Source organism: Alosa alosa, chromosome 20, assembly GCF_017589495.1.
Source record: "Alosa alosa isolate M-15738 ecotype Scorff River chromosome 20, AALO_Geno_1.1, whole genome shotgun sequence".
Lineage (NCBI taxonomy): Eukaryota > Metazoa > Chordata > Actinopteri > Clupeiformes > Clupeidae > Alosa > Alosa alosa.
Genome location: NC_063208.1, coordinates 30,529,022 through 30,554,646, shown reverse-complemented (window position 1 = coordinate 30,554,646; position 25,625 = coordinate 30,529,022). Strand labels below are relative to the sequence as shown.

The 25,625-nt window shown below is 40.1% G+C and overlaps 1 protein-coding gene across 2 annotated transcripts in view; it reads left to right on the top strand.

Moving 5' to 3' along the window:
- The window catches only part of ammecr1 (AMMECR nuclear protein 1), an 83,791-nt gene that overhangs the window by 41,015 nt on the left and 17,151 nt on the right, over nucleotides 1-25,625 (top strand). For both annotated transcript variants that reach the window (XM_048228894.1, XM_048228895.1), the window contains one exon: nucleotides 4,042-4,156. In XM_048228894.1, coding sequence (XP_048084851.1) covers nucleotides 4,042-4,156 — 115 coding nt within the window. The remainder of the gene's footprint in view (nucleotides 1-4,041; nucleotides 4,157-25,625) is intronic.

Sequence of the window (25,625 nt, the reverse complement as noted above, 5' to 3'; positions counted from 1 at the left end):
TATCAACATTGACCACCACACAATGATTTTCCAGGTTGTACTAAATTGTGCTAAAATCTGGTTAGCATCATAACCACGCTGTGCTAATTTGTTAAAAACTGTTGCATTCAAGTTCATTCTGCAAACCAACCACCACAAATGGAATTCAATTCTCTGGGAAATACTGCAAGATACTATACGAGTACTGATTTCATTGAAATAGACAGGCATATCTTGCACTTATTTAGTTTTTAGCTAGACTACTTACAACTCAAGAATGATGAGGATTTAACTAACGTTAAAGGAGAAGCATAGCACATGAAACCATGGCTCATTTGACTAAGCATGCCACCAAGAACAGGGACTGTTAAACCTGACATGGATTTTTTTTTTACATGCACATCATGTTTATATAATTTATCTGAACTTGATCAATTGATGATAATGAACCTGTTGCACTCGTTCACTAACCTTCAACCTATCTTTGGCTAACATTACGAGTCTCAGACTACCTCAGTGAAGGTAGCAAATTAGCAGGCTATTTTTTTGTAATCACAAATGAGATGACGAGACATTAGCCTACTTGTATAAGATACATTTTCCTGATATCCATAAACAGAAAACACGACTGTGGTTCCCACTTTGGTTATTAGTCAACATAAAAAGTCATTGAGGGAGAACAGGTACATAAGTAGTAGTTTGCAATAACTATCTGTAAGTGGGATATTGATAATGTTAGCTTTACATGCCAGAAAGGAGTAATGTTAACATTAAGTATATAAGTAAGTATATACTCTTTTGATCCTGTGAGGGAAATTTGGTCTCTGCATTTATCCCAATTAAACACACTCGGCACACAGTGAACACACAGTGATGTGAAGCACACACTAATCCCGGCGCAGTGAGCTGCCTACAACAACAGCGGCGCTCGGGGAGCAGTGAGGGGTTAGGTGCCTTGCTCAAGGGCACTCAGCCATGCCTACTGGTCGGGGTTCGAACCAGCAACCCTCCGGTTACAAGTCCGAAGCGTTAACCAGTAGGCCACGGCTGCCCCTATTTGCCCCATTATGTGTTATATCTGCAAATTTATCATAAACTTTATGGTTAATTAGGCTATGACCCATCACTGAATTATGTCTATATTTTGCTGGTGCTAGCTAAACTCAAACTGACTTTCACAGTGACAGCCATACGAAGATGCCAGAGAGAGGCAGCAAAGTTAGGCATGACAAACGTTAAATATATTACACTTTCGTATTTTTACTTTTAGATTTTTATTTTTGTCATTTTCTTACATCAATATGATCGCCACTGACATCAAAACATGGTGGATGCATATCAATACTATCTCATCTAATGAGAACAGACGCGGACGCTTGTTAGAAGCCATAACTCCAGAGGCACCGCAACTCCTCAGCTGGTCAGTCAATAGTGTAGGCTAAACTCAAAAATACCAGAGAAATGTCAGTAGCGACGTAGCCATTTAAGTGTGTCAAAATAAAAGTCTAGAGGTCATGTGTCCACTAACACTGTATTATTTAATCTATGAAGGTTGCTGAAGGTAATACAGTAGCAGATGTCTCTAAGAATTGCGGCCGTGACAGGAGAATATAGAACGGCCATTGACGGCCGCTATGGGGTATAGAGGTTTAAACAAAGGAGAGAACAACAGATCACAATGCAAACACGCTGTTTTCCCTTGATGGAAGTGAAACCGGAGTTTTCCCATATGCACTTTTGCCAAAGTTTTCAGAAATAATAGTTTTCAGTGAAAATAGTTATGCATCTTTTTATATGGGGTCTTCAAAGCCATCTGTCTAGCTTCTATCCATAGCGTTTTTGTTGCAAACAAAATCGATCTAACCGTGCTCAGGTGATGTGATAGACGAGGCACTGTTGCTTATCTGTCCATCAATGTAAGCCTGGGCTAAAGCGGGGCTAAGTTTGGCTGGCCCCCAGGCTACTAAAGTACTACACTTATTTTTTGTAAGGGAGATTATTTGGTAGTAATGGTAAATGCTGTAGATGCACAAATCTACATAATGCTCTACATAACCGCTAGGTTTATTTATTTTGAAGTGACTAGGGCTAGTTTACAGCATGACCTTTGTTGTGCATATTAATAAATTTTAATTAATGAATTAATACATTTAAAAAATTTATTAATTAATAAATATTATACAAGCTAGGACTGCCACTGTTTTCAATGTGAACATGAGCATCTTAATGACTCACACTTCAATTAAATTTTTTTGTTGTGTGCGTGTCACCATTCAACATTGCGAGGGAGGGTGCGCAAGCAGGGCAGCAGCGCTTCCATAAAGCAATTCGAATTTGCACAATTTTTAAAAGCAGCACTGGGGTGGCGTGTTTGTGAACTTGAAGGCAGCTTTCAGTAAGACAAAGCAATGATTAGCTTATCTGTAAGAAATATCTGGTAGGCCTACAGCGCAACCTGGGTTGTAGAGTGTAGTAGACTAGATTATGCTACCTAATGTTTCATACAATGTCATAAATTAAATAGTAAATAAAAGGGGGCATATCAATAACAGCATCTATAGGAACATTTCAGCGCAGTAATGCAAAAGTAATGTAATGCGTTACTTTCCATAGAGAGTAAAGAAGTAATGTAAGGGATTACATTTTTTTTACAGTAGCAAGTAATGTGTAATACATTACTTTTTTTGAGTAACGACCCCAACACTGGACATGACATACGTCACGACCAAATGTTAGTGATTGGTTATGGCAGGTCCTGAGTGCCTCTGGGCAGATGCAATTGGCATTGTCCATAACCTGGCAGTGCCATGGCAAGCCGTTTTAACATTAAAGCCACCTGCACTTAGCCTGACGTAGTCATACTCAGTTCTAGTCAGAATACGAGTCTGATACTGCTCCATTGGGACGTAATTATGGGGCGTGTTTCAACCGATACAGGGGGGGAATGCCTCTGCACTCAATTGGATAGACCTAACCAATCAAAGCAACAAAATAGCTTACCGTGAGGTGTAGGAAGAAAACATACGAACCATCCTTCTTCTCCTATAGCCCCTCCGTTTTTAAAAATAATTCTGTTGAACAGTGATACAAACATGTTAAACAGCTGGGAAAGGCTGTCGCAAATCCCTCGAACAGGTGGTCAATCAGAGATTTCAAACGAACGAGGGAACATGTCGCAATGCAACAGCGCTGTTTTCCCTTGATGAAAGTGAAACCACGAGTTTTCCCACATCTCAACTTTGGCCAAGGTTTTCAGTGATACAACCTCATTAAATAATATGAATTTTCCATATGGGGTCTTAAAAGCCATGTATCCTTCTAGCCACAGCATTTTTGTTTCAAACATAAGCCTAATCTAAGCGTGCTCAGATGACGTGATGGACCAGGCGCTGTTGCTCACCTGTCCATCATCGTAAAGCCTGATTTGATTGGTCCGCCCGATATAGGGCGAGCATACTTCCACCACAATGAAGCAATGCCAGACCGAACTTCCCGACTTCAAATGTTGTGGGCGGGACTAAGTTCGGAATGGCACCCAGGCTGACCTGCACTGGATGAATTTTAAAGCAGAGGAACGATTGATTAGGCTACTTGCCATTGTGTGCATCCATGATAAGCCATTAAACGTAAGCCATTAAAAAAAAAAAAAAGTCCTCACTACAATAATTCCCTATTAAATAATTGAACAATTTAAACTATCCAACTATTAACCTGTTCAGCCTTTCCAACTGTCAGTTGTCATCAACTATGACTTGCATTTTCATGCACTGGTAATTCCTCGGAATTACATTTTCTAGTTAATATTCTTTTCCATTTAACAGTCATGTCAAGTCAGGTTTACATCTCACTACTAGTTGTACACTGTTATTATTGTGTATATGACGGATCATTAGGTTGAAAGGTGTACGGAACAAAATCTGAACCAAGTTTCTGTGTTTACAAGGTAATGGTGTAGATGTGCACCATTGGCTATGACAATCTGGAGGAAATTGTCATTGTCAAAAAGAAAAGAAAATCTAAAGGAAGCTTTATTGTTGTAAGTTGTTTTGTTGTTGCTTTCAGTGCCCTTAAAGACAGCCGCTTTCCCCCCATGACGAGGGATGAGCTGCCACGTCTCTTCTGCTCAGTATCTCTGCTCACCAACTTTGAAGATGTTGGCGATTATCTTGACTGGGAGGTAAGATGATATCTTCAAAAAAAGCAACAAAATCTATTTTAATGTTATTGCACACACTGATTGACACTGAACAATGCTCTTCAATCATATACAGTGCAACCGGAAAGTTTTCAGACCCTTTCAAGTTTTCCACATTTCTTTATGTTTCAGACTCATCTTAATGATTAAATTAATACTCAGTAATATCAATACTTCACAAAAAAGCAGGTGTTTGGAGTGTTTTGAAAATGTATAAAAACTTTACATTACAGTATTAGGAGAGGCACGCATGTAAGGTCTACAGAATTGTCCCTAGACCGTAGATTGTGTCAAGACAGCGGCTCTTTCTGCCGCATTGAAAGAGCATCGTTTAACTCTCTGTAAAGCGCCTTGAGACATGTGTAATGTTTTGGCGCTCTATAAGGGAAATTAAATTGAAATAATTCTCAAATGGTAATTCTGTAAGGGTTCTTCCATGTCCACAAAGGAACTCTGGATCTCATTCATAGTAACCTCATAGTGATAGTTACCTGTCTAACCAAGGCCCTTCGTCCTGGATTACTCAGTTTGGCTGAGCGGCCAGTAAGGATGTAAAGATGTGCTCAACTCACGATTCGATATGATTCACAATGTTAAGGTCACAATGCGATTTTCTCACATTTTTTTAGTTGATTTAAGCTTTAATCAGTTTTATTATATATTTATTATAATATCTATTATATTATTATTATTATATTATTATTATTATTATTATTATTATTATTATGTCAGCAGCACTGGTTGAAGCCTGGAAATATTGTAAACAAAGTAGCCTAATGGGTTAGCCTACCTTATCATAGTCTACTGTTTGGACTGTTCTGTTTCCCCCATGTGTGTTTAAGTTTCAAAACAAACAAAACAGGCCCTTTGAGTCTGGGAAAATACCTTTCCATTTACATCGGGATTAACACGATAAGACCTGACCAGTCAACTTGAATGCAACAGTTTGGAAAAAAAAAAAATCAGCAGTGTGCTAATGATGCTAAGTGGATTTAATAGTAACTTAAAACCAACAGTCCTTGCTTTCACATTCATTGTGAATGTTTGGATGCGAGAGACAGACAAAGTAGTTGCATCGCGATTCATTTTCTTCCCTCAACTGGTCGTAATTTTCACACGATAGCTCAAGACCTGTCGCTAAGCGCCACCCTTAGAACGCAGATGAAATGACAGTCCAGCCTCAACAGACTCGGACATCAGCTCGAACAACTCCATAGGAAACAACAGGGAGGAAGCATAACATTACAAAATAAAGGTGACCTGCCACACAAAACCGTTTTTACTTGTATTTTTTAACATGTTAGGTCCATGTGTTTGTGCTATGTCGTGAATGTGAAAATGAACAGCTAACTCCTCTGTCAGCTCTAGCCACTGAAAAGAAATAAGCAGAGAAATTAGGCCTATTGCAAAAGCTCTTCAGATTGACGTGGAATTGATGAGCTCATTACTATTCATGAGCTCGCCCAGTTGAGACCGTGCCCACAAAATTCGTTTAGCTCTGTGACAGTTTTCGTAGGCCCATGCAAGAATGGCTGAATGTCAACGGATTTGTGTGCTATGCACAAATAGAACTTCAACAATGCATTTTGCCCAAGAACCCAGATCAAATGGCTTCAGTTTATTTTTTGGAACAATGCCACAGGTTTTGCAAAAAGGTTGCTGTTGAAGCCTGGAGCAGGCTACCATCGCTCTCTATGACCAGTGCCTGTAAGTAAAACGTAATTGTCAACTCAAGGAAGTGCTATGTTATACAGGTTTAACTCTTTAACTGCCACGGAATTCTAGAATACTGCACCCCCTCACTGCCAGAACAACATTCTAAATCCCCCTAAAATCTGCTGGATATTGTCAAACTGTGTATAAAGTATCTGTTTTCTGGTTTTACACTACTTTTTGATAGCTACAGTCAAATAACAAAGGATGTTACACCACTGCCTCTATTTAGGGCTCCAAAAAACATTGTGTATGTCATTGTGGTCATTAGAAACAGCAGTTGCACAATACAATTTGTAATATGTACTAATGAATTATCACCTCAAAAACACACACAATAGATAATATTCATAGGAAGATATGTAATTTAATCAATTAATAATATATTATTACATACTCTAAATATTCACACATCTCATTACATCATTACAAAATGATTGAGTAGCAAACTTATAACATACAACGTGACAAACGGTAGGCGGTTTCAATTCAGATAAATCAGGTAGTCTAACAAACAGTGACATGTTAATCATGTAGTACCATGCATGTCATTATTTATGTTGTTCCTTTGCAATTAAATTCAGGTCCAGAAAGGTTTAGAATGACTAAACATAAACACCCCTGTAGTAAAATTGAACAATAAATATAAATAATAAGTTCTTTTTGGTAATTGAGGGGCAGCCGTGGCCTACTGGTTAGCGCTTCGAACTAACCGGAGGGTTGCCGGTTCGAATCCCGAACAGTAGGAACGGCTGAAGTGCCCTTGAGCAAGGTGTGTGCTTCACCTCACTGTATGTTCACTGTGTGCTGAGTGTGTTTCACTAATTCACGGATTGGGATAAATGCAGAGACCAAATTTCCCTCACGGGATCAAAAGAGTATATATACTATTGGTGGTATTGGTGACAAACCAAGATACTTTGCACATGACCATTTGCAGATCATAAAAGAAAAAATGTCCACCTGCTGGGGTGTTTTTTTAACATCTGCAAACAGTAAAGGACTGACATAGGTTAAGTTCTTGTGAGCACACTAACAGCAGAGACCAGTGTTGTGCCCGGGGAGCAACCTATATGTGGCCACAATACTCATGTTCTCTGTGATTCATTTCCTATTTTGCCTTTGAAAACACATTGGATTAGATCCATGTTTCATTTGAGTATACAGCTACATGTAATAACTGTTGAAGTGAACAAAAAGAACTCTGAACATCTTTTGGAAACTAGTGTACTACTAGCCAGCTACTTGCTAGCCAGCTACTATAGCCAGTTCAAGTTTTGTATAGATTTGAACAAACAATAAAAATGAACATGAATTTCTGAAAATGAACCTCTACACTGGTAGAGATTTGAACAAACAATAAATATCAGTTCAAGTTTTGTATGATTTCTAAAAATGAACAGTAAAACCTTGCACTGAAATTTGAATAGATTTCTAAAAACGAACAGCAAAACCTCTACACTGGTAGAGATTTGAACAAACAAACAATAAATATCAGTTCAAGTTTTGTATAGATTTCTAAAATGAACAGTAAAACCTCCACACTGGTAGAGATTTGAACAAACTAACAGTAAATATCAGTTCAAGTTTTGTATAGATTTCTAAAAAATGAACAGTAACTGATTGGAAGAACTAATCATTTGAACTGATTGAAATAACTGATCATTTGAACTGATTGAAAGAACTGATAATTTGAACTGATTGAAAGAACTGATAATTTGAACTGATTGAAAGAAGGATTGATTTAACTGATTGAAAGTGCTCCTAGACACCCTAGGCTGGTAGTTGTGGATGCCTGCGATGGAAGATTCTGAAAAAAAAGGGAAAAAAAAACTATATTTAGAGAAGAAAATTCAAACAAAATGGAACATTTTGGCAAATGTCTACATTTATTTATAGTGTAATTTAGCAGTTTATATAATCAATAGTAGTAATTATTACATTGTATGGAAACAAGGAAAAAATCAACATGTGCATATTAAAATTAATGTAATTTACCAGATACTAGCAGAATCGCATACTAGATAGCCTACTATAATAAGCAAACAACATCTCACCAGTGTTTGTACACAAGCTTTGTATGGTACATCTCAAAGCAGTCAGTGGGGCACAGTGCAGGGGTGGTCTGGACAGGTCTTGCAGAAGAAAGGTGTCTGCTTCCTCCCTCTATGTCGTCATCTGGACTGCGCTTCAGCGTGTGGAACAGACTTTGCAGTCCGGACGCGATTTCTCGTGTTGTCCGAGAAAGTGTCGACCAGTGAGACGCACGGGCACTAACGGTGTGCTGATTGGCCTGGGAGGAGGAGTGAGCTAAATTTGCCTCCGTCTTAGTAGCCCCTTCACCACAAGCTCGCGGAATCCAGCCGACTGCATTGTATTGCCACTTTCTTTGTGCAAGATGTAGGCATTCGCAAGTGCGACCTCTCGGATATGATGGAACAACCGATGGTACCACTTCATTGCACGGTGTTGGTAGCTGTAATAGGAGCATAGCTGGTCTCCGCGATCTACCCCTCCCATGAAGCGGTTGTAGTCCTCCACGCTCTTTGGCTTGCGCCAAAGTTCTGTAGCCATCAGGCCCCTTGCTACGCTTTTCGTTTGGTGATAACTTGAGATTGTCGTGCACTGTGGAGAGGGCGGTGACTGTGCCAGCATCAAGAAAAGACGAAGTTAAAAGTGGGCGTTTTTCAAAAACACAGGGGATCTGAAGGCCGCAGTTTCAGACCATGCAGTTGAGGGGGCATGCCTTTCCTGTTCACACGAACAGTTCCACACAGCGCCCGGTGTTTTGCGGTGGAGCTCTTGGAAAAGAAGCGGGTGAGGTGTAGTAGCTGTCAGTATAGAGACTGTGTCCCTTCCCCAAAAGCTTGGCTTCCCTTAGCAAGCCAACAACTGAACTATGGCCAATACCCAGACAGCGATCGTAGTTGAAGGCCCTCCAGTGTATCGTGCCACAGGCGTGTAATTACTTGTCGCGTCTGATAGGACAAAATTCTTCAGACCAAACCGGTGTCTTTTATTTGGCACGTACTGGTGAAAAAAACACCCTTCCACGAAAATGAAACCATGGATTCATCAATGGAGAGGTGTTCGTGGGGGTAGTACTAAGCTCTGAAAACTCTTCAGGACTAGATCCATAAGTGGGCGGATTTTAAAAGTGGATCATAACCCGGCTGACCTCTCTCCAACCTCAGAGAGTTGTCATTGAAGTGGATGCAGGATGACAAGAGCTGAAAGCGGTTGTGTGTCATTACACGGGCTTAAATTTGGTGTCAAGCCCAGTGAACTTTGGGTGCTCCAGTAATCAGCGATTTGAGGCTTTCTAGTCAGACCCATGCTGATCTGAATGGCCAAAACACCTCCATCTCAGAGTGATCAGTGGGTTTATAGTCACGTAAGCGAGAGTGATTTCGCTAGCTCGGTGGAAGCTAGCGCCTCAGCATAGCGGTTTGTCTCAGCCACCATGAGATCAATGACACAATCGCTAAAAAGGCTTTAAAAAAGGTATGGATCACTACAATCCCAAACTCTCTGCGGACCAGGTAGGTGGGTTGGTGTGTACAAAAGGGATCCTCCCATCAGATCGCTTCCTCTCTCCCCTCAGTGGCCACCGTCTTGCCTGTCACATCTAGCCACTCCCCAGGCGTCTCCCTCACCACAGCCAGTGAAGGCCGGTCTCGGTGAAGTTGCCGGCCGCTCCTCCTTCTTCGACTCCTCCCTCGTCCTCCCCTGGACCACACAGGACCCCCTCCAAGTCCTCCTCTCCAAATCCGAAAAACTCCTCATCGCCGTCACTGTCCCAGTTGAAATTAAAACTCTCCTCCATGGTCGTAAATTCACGGTACCGCAATCGCAAACTCTCTCTGTGTGCTAGCTAGATAGCTTGATATTTAGCTGATGCTAATTTGTTTCTTGAAGTTTGTGAATGACGTAATTAGCATATTTGTGAAATATTAACCAATCGTGATCTGTCTAGAACATGTTTACTATCATATCAACATAGCAACAGCACAGTAACGATGTTTTAATTGGCTACATGTTAAGCGGCAATGATGATGCTCCTTGGGCGCACATATGCACCCTTGGCATTCTAGAACACACTCATTGTGGGCGCATATATGCACCGTTGGCAGTAAACGGGTTAATGAACTCGCTAGCCTAGCAGGTTTTATTTATGCACATTTGGACACTGCTAGCCAAGCTAAGTTCATGCCATGAAGCTAAAATTAGTTGATAACGGCTGTCATGTTATGGACGAAACCTACTAGCTATTAGCCAATCAGAGTCAAGCAGCTTAGCTCGTTGAATATTAATGAGAACTGGCGCAAATCGAGCAGAGTCTTCATGCAGGCTTTCAATACCACACTAGAATGGCTTGAAACAAGGTAACCAAGGCATGTTTTCCACAAAAAATGTTATCCATGGTAGAACTTCAGACATTACCACAAAGTAATAAAATATGTGTGGCAGGGCATCTTTAATGGTTAATTATGGAGTTTATGTCTTCAAAAAACCCAGACGGATAACCATGGTCAAACGTTGTGCATGGGGGACATGTAATACCGATAGCCGGTACCCCCGAGTGGCTAGTAAACGGGGTATATTTCATCAACAGTAGCCTACAGGACGTAGGCCGTTTGCAACAGCTCAACGTAATGTAGGCTACTAAGCCAACAACGTGGGCACAGTAACCAGGTTCCCTGTTAAATCTCAAGATGAAAATGCTCATTAGCCAACTACTATAGTCTTACTACATCGAATGTTAATGTAACCTAACATATCTCGGTCTCAATCTTCAACTAGCTAGCTAACTAGCATTAACGTTAACGTCAGTGGTTTTTGCACGGTGATCTGGCTACTCACCTCCACTTTAAGATTGTCACCTTGTATGTATTTCAAAGTTTTGAATATACCCCTCCATAGCATCATTAAGTCCCCTTTGATTGCTTCTGGAGGAAATTAAACTTTTTTTTAACCAAAACGTCCTCAAAGCCTGCTTTGATATACTGTCAGCTGTCATTCTCCATAATGTATTTCTAATCAAGCCTGGTATGTTTGTCCGAGTTTCACATGGGGGGCGGGGCTTAGCGACAGGTTAATTTGAGCTTGATTTTCACACAGCTCAATTGCAAGCATCATAACAAGGTGTCTGAATACTTATGTAAATGGGATATTTCAGCCTTTTATTTTTTATAAATTTACAAAACGCTCCAAACACCTGCTTTTTGTGGAGTATTGGAGTGTTGTGCGTAGACTGATGAAAACAATTAAGTGAATCCATTTTAAGAGTCTGAAAGATGACAAAATGTGGAAAACTTAAAAGGGTCTGAAAACTTCACGGTTGCACTGTATATATGTTTTCTTTGATGACGGTTTGTTATCTCAGATTCATTAGAGTCTCTCATCACATTATAAAACGTTTGTATTCGCAGAGTGGGTGTGGTTACTTAATTATTATCCAAAGCATCTTACATCAAACTAACAATATAATGATACACTGACATTGGAAGAGTATAAGATTATGGACAAAATAGGGCTAATAAAATCACCCCAAAGTATGGGGTGACTGTACTAATTAGCCTAGATGATGGTTGAAAAGGTGCATTTTGAAAGGTTTCTTGAAAAAGCCAAAAAAGAAAACAGCCAGACTATAAATAAAAAGACTACTACTTACCCTATCAACAAGGCAACAATGACACAAGTGGTTTAACTACCAACAACCAATGAAAAATATTTAGTTTTTAACCCTTTAGCCGCCAGGGTTTTAAAAAAAATAAATTGGAATTTTACATCAAAATTTCAAAAGGCCATGGCTTGCAAGTGGTCAGAGATAAAGTCCTACTGTAAATGTGAAAATCATTGAGTATGAACAGAAGTTTATGAACCACCGTGAATTATGCACATTTCAGTAAATACTAGATGTTGAACATATGTGAGCAGTTTTACTTTCTTTTTTTGTCATTTCACCGACATGACAAATGAACAGGAAAACAGTCACATGTAAACCAACAATAGTAAACTATTACTGTAATCACAAACCCTATGCTACGTAAGGGATAATGTATAGAACGCCGGTCATTATTGGGAAAATAAGTCCCGACAGGGCCCTAAAGGGACTTATTTTCCCATAATGACAGGGAAATAATGACTCTTGATGGGAATTAAGACTATGGGAATAATGACTTCCCATAATGGCTATTAACAGTGTTTACTTATTTTTGTTATGTTATAGCCTTATTCCAAAATGGATTACATTTATGTTTTATTATTACTATTTATTATTATTCTATCATTATTTTTACAATTTAATCCCATGCATATCGCTTTGCCATTGTTTTCAACTTCCATCTCTACAAAATCCCCTAAAATCCAACAAAAATCACAGCTTCTATTGTAGGGGTTAGGTCTTTCAGAGACTGTCGGACGAGTCCAGGAAGTGACATCAAACACGTAAAAAAGCATCATATGGAGAATGGACAATTTTATGGAGAATAGAGAAAGCTAGAGAATAGGGAAAGCTAGTTTTCTTTTACAGGTTATGGAAAAATAGTCTCATTAGGTAGAACCTTTTTATTATTCGTAATTCACAATTATTTATTAAATAATTGATTGCACCTGACTGTCCATGTGGTCTGCCAGAGTCAGCTGGGAGGAGCTCGAAAAGACTACTCTGGACACACCAGCTGACTTGACTCACGACAGATATTGCGGATTTTGTTTGCATTGGCTATGGTTTAAAGGTGACGGAGAATCATAAACTGTTTTGCCTTTATTCAACCTTTGTTGAATTACGGTAGTATACCCGCATTCAAGAACATTCGAAAAGAGCTAGACATTCTGAAACTCTGGTTCATAGAAATTCCTCGTTTAGAAATGTTTGCCAGAAATTGGGCCAATCTGTACAACGGGTACATATTAAGTAAAATAAATCTCACTGCCCACCCCCCACCCCCACCCCCCACACTTTCATTCAATTTCCTCTTTTGCACACAAAGCCCTCCACCCCATATCTGACAAAGAGATTGCAGTAGTATTTGCGAAGTTCCAAGGTGTGCCCTTTCAGGCTGTGCAAGCGGTGTGCAGTAACTTTTCATTACTGAAAGAAATGCCCGAGATGATGTTTATTTTTAATTGGATTTCCACTACATTAAGATAGGCCATACTGAAACTTTGGTCATGCTTTAGCTGAATCAGTTCTTGGCCAAGTTGTTGCCATGCTCACATTAAGACGATGACACGTCGGCATCTGCGCCTTTAGTTTGTGAATATCTTCCGCCTGGTGCGAAAACATGAAAGTAGCATACCTTGGTAATGGAAAACATTTATAATGTTTGTATTCCGACTTTTGTCCGAAGACTCTGCATACACGTTTCGACTTTTAATACAATACATATAGGCTAAGCATCAGCCTTTGTGTGAGCTGCCTTTGTCTGTTTTAATGCTCATATTATTACAAATAGGCCTAGTTGAAACAGTTCTATTTTCGTTCTGCTCGAACGGTAGGCTACCATCAGCCAAAGACCCAAACAGTATCCAAGCATAAGGCGGAATCTGTGAATGGGCCATAGCTGTAAGAAGTTGGTTTGTCCGTGTTCTGAAGTCAGCAAAGTTACATTCTTTTGAGTGGCAGCCAATCAGCGTCAAGTGCTTGATTTTCGTAATAGGGTTGCTAGTTAAGCCCGAAAGGATGCCAAATAAGCAAACCAAGCATTGAAAATCCCCCACCCTAACATAGCTTTCTGGGAGAGGTTTTTAGGAAGCTTCTAAGGCATTACAGACTTAACCAAAATCTTGTTGTCTATATGTCACGTCACAGAACAAGGATAAATACCCAGTTCAATCATTCTATGTCACCTTTAAATTTCCTTCCTATTCATTAAAATGAACATGATGACTGACAAAATAAATTACTATGTTGTTTAGTAAACCATTGTATTTATACATTTAACACGTAATCATTATATCACATCAATTAAGTGTTTTCAGTTGGCTACAATGTGTGACATTGGTTTACACTACAGCAAAAAATCAACAAGTAGGCTGTCAACAAGTTTTAAGGATCACTGTTGCAGGAATCACATACATGGCGGCACCTGAAACAAAATTATCTGGTCTGATGACACAAAGATCGAACTCTTTGGCTTGAACGTTATGTTTGGAGCACACTAGGGCTTTGACTCCGAACTTCGTTATTCAAATATAATTTGATTATTTTAAAAATGAAAGATATTCGAACAAATTTTAGGGATCTCTTAATATTCGAACCTGTAGCCTATGGAGATAATTTCTATAAATGTATTTGGTTGTAAACGTTGTTTTCAATTCAGATTCCAAGGTTTTCTTCACGCAAGGCTATTTTAGCAAGGCTATTACTGGTAGCTAACGTCTCTTCTAATTTCAACCTCTCATTGTTTTTTTTTTGCAACACTACTCGCCATTTCTGCATCTTGAAATGAAACGATAGGCCTACTGGCGGAATAATTTGAGCAGTTCTAGAATATGACCATGGGGCAGACTACTTTACGACCATACAGGCGTCTTTTAGCGCGGATTGCAATCCTTATTGAATGCGATCGTCGAGGTGCCCTGCCCCAACATTGCATGACACATTAAACTCAACGAGAATCGCCACCATCATCCAAAATTTAATGTCAATAGACCAAACATAGTTGGAAAGCCTACAGAAACTATAGATAATTAATGTGACAATCACATTATTAAAAGTAGACTTGAAGCAATGATTTACTGAGGAACTAGTTTTTGTGGAGGATGCTTCAGGTAGTTTGCTGCCCCACCTGCCCATATGGACCGCACGCTCCTGATTAGAACTTAGTTATGCAACAGTTTTGAACAAATTCGTGCAGCGTGCTAATGATGCTAACCGGATTTAATAGCAATTTAGCCAATCGTCTTACACGATTAATGTTTGGATTACATGTGCATGCTGAGGAGGGATGCACCTTTTGAGAGGGAGAGAGAGAGAGTGCACGGGGCAAGGAGAGTCTGTGTTGAGGTAGGCCTACTCTGGTAGAGTTTGACATACTACAATGCAAGATAAATTTGGCCTATTTATTTATGGACAACGTAAGGCAGGAGGTGTGTGTTGCTTTTAATTATGAATGTTCTATCGAACATATTTTTTATTGATATCGATTACATGTCTATTGCGATACATATCGCTATCGTTTTATCGCCAGGGCCTATGCTCAATAATAAAAATTTTAACAAACGCATAAATACTCAGCCTTTCGTGCACATAGTCTATTGACATTGACTGCCCTGACATTGACTGCCCACACTGCCCTCTGGTAGGGCTGCACAATTAATCGAATTTTGATCACGATTACGATTTTGGCTTCCCACGATCAAATTTGCGTGATCAAGCGATATTAAAAATCGTGCTCTACCCATAGAACCAACCTGGCAACCCATAGAGGTGCTCCGCTACAAAACAAATCAAGCTCCCTTAAACCTGTCTGACCATGTGCCTGCATGCAGCCTACCAATCTGCTCCAGCCTGATGCACTGGTCAGTTTGGATCTACTGTGGACTAGTAGCATTATGTTAACTATTAGTAGGCCAGTTAGACTATACAAAAACAACGATCAAAATCAAATGTGTGGCACAGCAAGGCCAGAGCTTGTCCCTCGAAGCGGATCATCCGTTGTTGAAAATATTTCCGGTTCCAGGCAAGCGAAGTTAACCAAAAACATAAACAAAGCAGGGCTCTCAACTCATACCTACGTGGAAACACATCACATGGCGTAAAACCACACATGCCTTTTTAATCACGTTAACTTTTAGTCCTTGTTTGCTTTCTCATGGCTTCCTCCGATATAGTCAATTAATAAGAGTTGAGCTAACACGGGATCTGTGAATTTGATTCATGTATTTTATAAGCTACAGGTGCAACCTACAATGCATAAGCGTTTCAAGACACAGCCTACTTAAAACGAGTGAACAATAATGAAAATGTAGCCTACACGCCAGTGTGTTTTACATATCAACGAATGACTAAACCATGTCCAAAACTGCGGCCCGGCCACGCACTTTTAATCCGGGTCCAGTTTATCATAGGCCGCTCGCTATTTTTTTCCAGCGATAGACGACGTTGTGGTTATCTTGACGCTACCCTACTGCAAACTGCTTTACACTCTTCTTAGAGAACGTTTACAATGTCAATGTCAGAACAGCTTGTTACATCGAGATCTTATCTCCATTGCAGCAGATCTAACTACGGTATGTTACTCCATTTAATTGGGAACGCATTTGAGCATGCACAAGAGGGAGAGAGCACGATGGCAACAGTAGTTTCCACTACTGACCATTTATAAACTGTGAGAGGGCACAGCCATTATAGCACAGCACCAGCCATAGGCTATATTTGAGTGGAGCTGGCAAAGAATCTTAAAGTGACAGTGCACCATTTATAAATGAATTAAACAGCATCAAATTAACAGTATTTCTTAAGAAATACATTTTCTACAACAAAATTACTTTCATTTAAATAATACAAAACATTATTATTATTATTTAGGGCTGTCATTCCGTATGACCTTTGACCCCGAGCCGTTCTAGTCAGTAAAAATTAGACTTTAAAATGAAGGAGAGGAGATTAAAAATGGCCTGATGGTGTTGATAAAAAATAAAGTGTCGAAAAATAGTCATCTGCAATGTCTGCAGCAAGGAATTTGCATATCACCGGAGTTCATCAACTATAGTCGCACATCAATGCAAAGAAATAAGTGTCGACATTGAGGGGAGTGTTAATTAATTTTCATTGTGTCCCCTAGATTATATCTGTGGCCTGAAATGCCTTGTATGTGAAAAAAAACTTCTTCCCGAAGAACATTTGAATTTATTTCCTCAGCATATTAGGTCATATCATAGATTATTATGGCAACTATTTGAACAGTGAATATAATAATAAAAGAGTTTTTGAACTTTAATGTCACTAATGCTGATTAGTCAATGATTCATTTGAATTTAAATATTTAAAATACTTTCACAGCAAAAATTATATATGCGATTAATCTAGATTAATTAATCACAGAGTATGTAATTAATTCCATTATTTTATTTAATCGATTGACAGCCCTATTATTATTATTATTATTATTAATAATAATAATAATAATAATAATAATAATAATAATAATATTATAATTAAGTTCTAGCGGTCATTATTTCTTGGGAAAGGACCTCTGAAAAAAATAATGACCTCCACTGCGCCGTCGGGTCCGGGTTAAGCCTCTGTCGGACTTATTTTCCCAATAATGACCGGCATTCTATTTATTATTATTCGCAGTCAAGTCTATATTTGCAGTAATTTAGGGGAGTAAATGTAAGGGGAAGAATTTGGGTGAACCAGATAGCAAGTCCAATATGTTTAGGGAAAAAAATATTTTTGTCACTAAAATTAATTAATAATCGTGATCTCAATATTGATCAAAATAATCGTGATTATCATTTTGGCCATAATCGTGCAGCCCTACCCTCTGGTGGACAGAACATATCAGGGCTTAAAATTCATTTTTCAAAATGGGGGGGAATTCCCCCCTTAGGTTAGGGGGGATTTACACAATTTGGGGGGAGGTGGGGTCGATTCTGATACCAAGTCAAGAATTGTGATTTCAATACCGATATACTTTTAAAAAAAAGTGTTTGATTTTGGGGCCCCCACCACCCCTGACGTCATCAGTAATATATACTGTAGTGGGATCATTCACAACAGTGGACATCCTAGATTCTGCTTGACTCTCTCACACACACAAACACACACTGAAAATGATAGCTTATGTGATATGTTTCTATCATATATTTTTGAATTCATATAGAGTGTATTTATTTAATAATGCATTTTTTAAAGTATAGCATTTTACTAGTAATTACTACTAGCTAAACATATTTAGTCATTTGAATGCCTCATATTGACGTTTAACCTATAACACTTAGGCATATCTTTAATGTGGTGTGTAGGTCCAATTGAGTGCACATTGGTGATGAGTAGGTGTAATTGAGTGCCTGTCACTTTAAGAAAATACCTGAGAGTAATTCTATGGAGTAATTAGCCCCCTTCAACCCTGACGGTTTTAGGCTGTAGTCGCTAGTGAAAAAAAAGTTGTGCATAGTGCGGTATGTGTATGCAAATCATTATGTTTTCTATGTCATTAGATACAATAAATGTTGACATGTCGAAGACAATCTTTCTGGGATCAAGTGTTGACGTGACCTGAGCTAGCAGGATAGTTACCAAGGAGCTCTTTCCAGATGTAAAAGTTTGCCATGGTAGCGTAGCCTATTTATTTGCGCAAAGTGGTTCTCTCTCTCTCTCTCCCGTGTGTGTGCGTCTGCATGAGGCTATGTTCAATTCAACTCGGTAGTTGATCAGTCCGGTCAATAGCACCGCATTCACGCATTTAATGATTAGGCTATATTAACGCCATCAGACAGGCTGTAAAAAAGTGGATATGGAATTTCTCATTATGATGGCTAGAGTTGCGGGACTTGAACAAATTATGCGCAATACCCGCAATCCCGCAGTGAAATTTAAGCCCTGCATATAGATCTTAAGTTTGATACCAATATCGGTCTTACTGAAGACATTTAATGGTTAAAATATTATTAATACATATTCAAATATATTCGAATTTTAATATTAATAAACAAACAAATTTCGCTCATCACCTGGCCAATACCATCCCTACAGTGAAGCATGGTGGTGGCAGCATCATGCTATGGGGATGTTTTTCAGAAGTAGGAGCTGGTAGACTAGTCAGGATTGAGGGAAATATGAATACAGCAATGTACAAGAGCCATCCTGGACGAAAACCTGCTCCAGAGTGCTTTTGACCTCAGACTGGGGTGATGGTTCATCTTTCAACAAGACAACGACCCTAAGGGCTTCTACACACAGTTGTTTTCCGTCAACGCATGCCAGTGGGTGTTCCTGACGGTAGCTGTGCAAATGACTTGAAGTATAATTGTAATTTGATTGGCCGGTGCCGTCCGTCGGTGCAGCAACAGCTGAACTTCTCAAAGCGAGCGACGGGAGCAACACGACGCAACGGACCCACAATTCAGTTTGGCAACGGATGACGTAAGCTCATGTAAAGTGAACGGGATGCGTCTCCAGCACTGCAACGCACGCAACTGTCTGTTGCCGTAAGCACACAGCCAAGATATCGAAGGAGTGGCTTCAGGACAAGTCTGTGAATGTCCTAGAGTGGCCCAGCCAGAGCCCAGACTTGAATCCCATTGAACATATCTGGAGGGATCTGAAAATGGCTGCACCGACGCTCCCCATCCAACCTGATTGAGCTCAAGAGGTTCTGTAAAGAGGAATGGGCAAAACTGGCCCAAAGATAGGTGTGCCAAGCTTGTGGCCTTATATTCCAAAAGACTGGTTGTAATTTCTGCTAAAGGTGCCCCAACAAAGTATCGAGCTGTGAATACTTATGTATATATTACATTTTCATTCTTTATTTCTGATACATTTGTAAACATTTAAAAAAAAAAAAAAAAACTTTTTTTAATGTATTTTCATGTCGTCATTCTGGGGTATTGTGTGTAGAATTTTGGAAAAATTAATTGAATCCATGTTGGAATAAGGCTGTAACATAACGAAATGTGGAAAAAGTGAAGTGCTGTAAATACGTTACGTATGCACTGTATATTAAACATGGTTACTGACCCTGGAACGAATTTGATTACGAGTAAGGAAAACATGTTTGTGGAAGCCACTAGTTCAGAGAAAATTGAGAAAAAGCTGCAGATGTGTGTGTGCGTGGTTGGCAAAAAGTCTGAAGGGCCTGAAAATTCATCAAGGGAAAAAGAAGTGCTTGGTAGAGCACAGGGTCCCCGCATTGATAGCTATTTCTTAAGAAGTGCATCAAGTCAGTCGGTTGAAGTTCAGCGACAGGAAGAAACCCACAGTTCGCAGGACATCAGCACCCCTGTTGAGGAAAGTTCTAGCACTGAGGCAGAAAGAGAGGCCAGTCAGCCAAGGAGGGAGAAGATTAATGGTCATAGGCCTGGGGTTAGATGGCCCAGCAGAATGTAGAATGTGGGGAAGATGTTAATAGTGATTTGGTCAGCATCCTGGGTGAGCTCAAGGGGACGGCTGAAAGCAAATTAGAGAAAATGGGAGACATTATTTATAGCTATGGTAAGGAAAGATTTGGGACTATTGAGATAAGGACAAAATGGCAACATGAGGTAGTCAAATCTAGGCGCCAGCAGGAGATGGATAAACTTATCAAGGAGAGGAGGCAGCTTAAGAAGCAGTGGAGAAAAGCTACAGATGATGAGAAGGAAGGTATTTACTGTCTACAGGCAGATGTGAGGGAGTGGTTGGCAGTGCTAAGAAGAGCTGAAGATATTAGGAAAAATAGTAAGAAGAAATCAGGAGCTCGACTAGCATTCTATAAAGACTCATTTAAGTTTGTTAAGTCTTTTCGTAATGCAGAAGAGTGGTAGTCTTTTGGAACCAAAGCAGAAGCTTGAGGAGTATTTAGAGGGAGTGCACAAAGATAGGGAGCGGTTCAGAGAGATGGTACTTCCTGCTGATATCCCACCTATTGGTGAATTAAGTGGCCAATGCGACGATAGTCCACCAAGGTGGAAAGAGGTGCAAGAAGTAATAAAACGTGCAAGGGCCTCTTCAGCCCCGGGACCTAATGGAGTGCCTTACCGGTTGTATAAGAGTGCACCAGATGTTTTAAGATTTCTATGGCAATAAATGAAGATAGTTTGGAAAAAGCAGTATTCCCAAGGCTTGGCGGAGGGCTGGGGGAATATTTATTCCCAAAGAAAAGGATGCAGTGGAGATTAATCAATTTAGGCCAATTAGTCTACTGAATGTTGAAGGGAAGGTTTTCTTCAGTGTGGTGGCACGGAGACTGACAAATGACCTTGAAAGGAATAAATTAATTGATACCACGGTGCAAAAGCTGGAATTCCTGGCTTCTCCGGTGCTTAGAGCATACCAGCATGATTTGGCACCAAATTCAATTAGCAAAGCGTGAGAAGAGAGACCTGCACGTTGTGTTCTTGGATTTGGCTAATGCTTTTGGTTCTGTGCCGCATAGTCTGTTGTGGGAGGCCTTTGATTATTTCAGAATCTCGGGTAGCATTAAAAGCCTAGTAAAAGCATACTTTCTGGATATTCAATTATGTTTTACTACAGCTGATTACACCACAGGGTGGCAACAACTCGAGATGGGAATCATGGCAGGATGTACCATCTCCCCACTTGCTTTTACAATGGCAATGGAGGTCATCATTAGGGCCTCAAAATGGGTAGTGGGTGGGGAGAAGTTGCAGGGAGGGCAACGCCTCCACCCGATTAGGGCTTTCATGGACGACATGACAACCTTGACGTCAACCGTTCCATGCACCAACAGGTTACTGGATAAGTTAAATAGCAATCTGCAATGGGCCAGAATGAAGGTGAAGCCAAGTAAGTCTAGGAGTCTAGATTGTTAAAGAGAAGGTAATAGATAAGAAGTTTTATAAATAAAGAGGTGATTCCCACAGTACTGGAGAAACCAGTGAAGAGTCTGGGAAGGTGGTATGATGCAAGCCTTAGTGATAAATTGGACAGGTTGAAGACTTGAGACAGGTCACTAGGCAAGGTATTGCAAAAATTGACAAGTCAGGGCTGCCAGGTAAGCTGAAGCTGTGGTGTTTGCAGTTTGGTTTATTGCCTCGGCTAATGTGGCCATTGACAGTTTATGAAGTTCCTCTGTCAAAGGTAGAGAGGTTGGAAAAAATGATCAACTCCTTTGTCAGAAAATGGCTCGGGAGTCCCACGCTGCTTAAGCAGTGTAGCCTTGTATGGGAAGGGCATTGTGTAGAGTGGCCAATATCTAGTCTGACAGAGGAATTTAAGTGTGCTAAGGCTAGATTGGAAATGACTCTTACTCAGTCCAAGGACCCAGTGGTGAGGAAAGTTGCACCCACAGTTAATGCAGGGAGGAAGTGGAACCCAGAGCAGGCAGTTAAGCAAGCTCAATCAGCATTGAAGCATAGGGATATAATGGGCCATGTGCAGCATGGGCGGGAGGGTCTAGGGGTGGGCATGAGTAAACCCTTGTGGAGTAAGGCTTCTGCAGGAGAAAAGAGGAAAATGGTAGTGGAGGAAATGCATAGACAGGAGGAGGCTGTAAGATGTACTAAGGCAGTGTCGCAGGCAAAACAAGGGCAGTGGGTGAACTGGGAAGGGGTGGAAAAAAGACGGATTAAATGGAAAGATCTATGGGGCATGGAAGCTGGTAAGATCAGATTTATGTTAGGTGCTATTTATGATGTGCTCCCATCTCCCAAGAATTTAAGTCAATGGTTTGGTGAGGATGATAAATGCATACTTTGCTCGTGTGTGGGCAGTCTCCACCATATCCTATCAGGGTGCAAGGTAAGTCTCACCCAGGGACGGGATACGTGGCGTCATAACCAGGTATTGAAATGTGTGGCAGCGGCAATAGAGGATAAAAGGAGAGAAGTCAATTCATTAGCAGCTAGTAAAGGGGTAAGGCAAATTAACTTTATACGTCAGGGGGATAAACCTTGTTCCGCGAAGGCCAGGTGTAAAACCGGCCAGTTGAAAAATGGGGCTGCCTGGGAAATGAAGGTTGATCTTGGCCAGCAGATGGCGGTACCTCCACATATAGTGAGTACTAAACTACGACCCGACGTAATTCTATGGTCTGATTCAGAGAAGATAGTTTACTTCATTGAACTCACTGTTCCTTGGGAAGACAGAGTGGAAGTGGCCAATGAGCTGAAGAGAGCTAAATACACTGAAATAGCAGAGGAAGCAGCCAAGCTGAGGTTGGAGTGCGATTAAAGGCCTATTGAAATCGGGTGCATGTGGGTTTGTGGCCAGATCTGCTATTGGCTTGCTGTCTGAATTGGGCATTTGTGGTCGAAGTCTAAGGCAGGTGGTTAGTAACATGTCTTTAGCAGCAGAACGGGCAAGCGAATGGTTGTGGGTAAGGAGAAGTTACCCTTCCTGGGGCGCAAGCTAAGGTAAGCTAACTGGCTCATTTGTTTTGTGTTTGTGATGGACTGTGCCTAGGTTGATGGTACTTGGGTAAGGTTTTTTATGGTTTATAAATAACCATAGGTTATTTATTTATGGTTAAGTCCGCATCAACGGGACGGACCCACCTAGCCAACTTAGACCATGCCTAAGTTGGTTAAGGGTATTTGGATGTTTGTTGTGGTAATATGGTGGCAGCATGTGGCGTAAGCTAACTGCCTAATTTGTTTTGTGTTTGCGATGGAGCCTAAGCTAACTGGCTAATTTGTTTTGTGTAACTTCTTTTGTTGGTGATGGGCTGTGCCTAGGTTGATGGTTGGTTGGCCAAGGTTTTTATGGCTATGGTTCAGTCCACATCAATGGGACGGACCAACCTAGCCAACCTTGACCATGCCTGGGCTGGTTAAGAGTATTTTGGGTATTGGATATTTCAATGTGGTAATATGGTGGCAGCATGGAGGGGAGTGTCTCCAGGATGCTGGTTTCACTGTTAAGCCTTCATGAGGTGTCGTGGGCCTAACTTAACGAAACATCGGTGAATGAGGGTGCCCACTTGATAACCCCAATGACATGCTGCATACTATATACTGCCATTGGATGGGCCAAGTTAAACTTGAGCAGGGGCTTCTGAATGTGTTTTTACCTTGGATTTTGGCACAAGGGATTTTAACATCTAATCCTGTGTATTAATGTAAAATATGGGCTGATTTGCATACTATATCAAAAAACCCTTTGACAGGGGTTGAAGTTAACTTTTTGGCCTACTAGACAAATTGTTGGTAGATGAAAAAATTACCGGCCAGACTTATTTTTTACCAGCCAAAACTAAACAATGCTTTTCATCAGTGTTAATTTTGGTGGCTATTTTAGATTTAGTCTTAGTCTTTATGTTGGTTATTAGATTAAGTCACATTTTAGTCATTGTTTTCCTTCGTAGTTTTAGTCTAGATTTAGTCGACGAAAAGTCCTTACAGTTTAGTCAACTTTTAGTCATTACTTTTAGTCAAAATGTTTTCTCTTTTTAAACTAATTCAATTAGGCTAATACAGGTATCGGAAATTGAAATTAAGGTGACTGGTTGTATGAAGTGTTGAAATTCGTAAAGCAACATTCAGGGCCAGAGTGGGGCCACTTTTCAGCCCATGAGTTTCAGGCCCAAGACCAGCCCACTTTTTCCATGGTGGTGGAAATTGGATAAATTAAGCAATGGTTCAGTTCTTACTATCCAGTAGTTTTTATTAGTACAGTACCATGGTTCAACAAATGTGTAAAGGTTATATAATAATTTACTTAAACTGAGAAGTTAACAAAAAATATCCCACTATTCCACAAGTATAGGTTGATGAGTTGAAATGTATTCCACTCTTCCACAGAGGCATATTGAACTAATGTTTACATGTTTTTCAGCATGGGTAGGCTATCATATTGGCGTTTGGTGATGTAGGCTACTTCTTTACCACACTCACTTCTGAACAAGGCATATAGGTTGGATCATGTAGATTACTGCTGTCATACTGATCTTTCTTACATTAAATAATTTTAATTCATATTGTTTGCTCTTTTATCCTCTCTACTTGTCCCTCATTGCCTCCTCGCTAATTTCGGGCTAATCATCATCAGGGACTGGCTGATCTACTGCTCAGAGGCTACAATTTTTACTGCATAGCCACACAGATCAAGCTTGGGTTTTGTTATCAATATTTGCACAATATTAGCAAAGACTATGAATCGCAATGTTGGATGATACAAAAAGGTTAATATTTTAATTAATTTAATAAGTTGCTTGTGAATAGGTTGACAACGCTAACGTCCAATGTGTTTCCCAAACTTTTTTCTGCGGACCCCCTTTTTTAAAAATGACAGACCATCACGAACCATTTCATTTCAGATCTAACATGCAACCACCAATATTGTTTTAGGCCACAGGTTCTCAAACTTTTCTATGCCCCCCCCCCAACCATTCTACAGTGCCATATCTAGATACGTAATAGGTCTGGCCCACTACTATTACAGGGATTGGTGACGCACTGACTCAGTTTCCCACAACTCTGCAATCTCAATTACACATGAAACAATGTTAAATATTTTCAAAGCTATGAAATTCAGTTTTGTACAAACACACAACCTCAGGTTTTCCTCATCCTGCTTTGAACACAGTTGTGTTGCATTTTGAGCACCATCAGCGTGGAAAGTTTCTGAGTTATATGTTCTCATTAATCATAAAATGTATATTATGTTATGTTGCTTACTATTATTTTGTTTTTTATATTTTAGTTTTTTAAAGTATATATTTTTTGGCCTTTTTATGCCTTTAATGACAGGACAGTGGAGAATGACAGGAAGTGAGTGGGAGAGAGAGTTGGGGTGGGATCAGGAAAGTACCACGGGGCGGGAATCGAACCCGGGTCGCCGGCATACGGTGCAGGTGCCCCAGCCTGTTGGCGCCACGGCTGGGGCCATTTTGTTTTTTATATTATGCTACTGACTGTTGCAAAATGTGCAAGAGTTCGTTGTGCGCATGTGTAAACAAATGGGACTTTTATTTTGACTCAAGTTAAGTGAATGTAAAACTTTGTTGGCTACTAAGAATGTGTTACCGCTCCCTCGGGTTCTGAGGTTATGCCAGTGCTTTGAGATGTAAACCAACAAATAAATAAATATATATATATATATATATATATATATATATATATATAT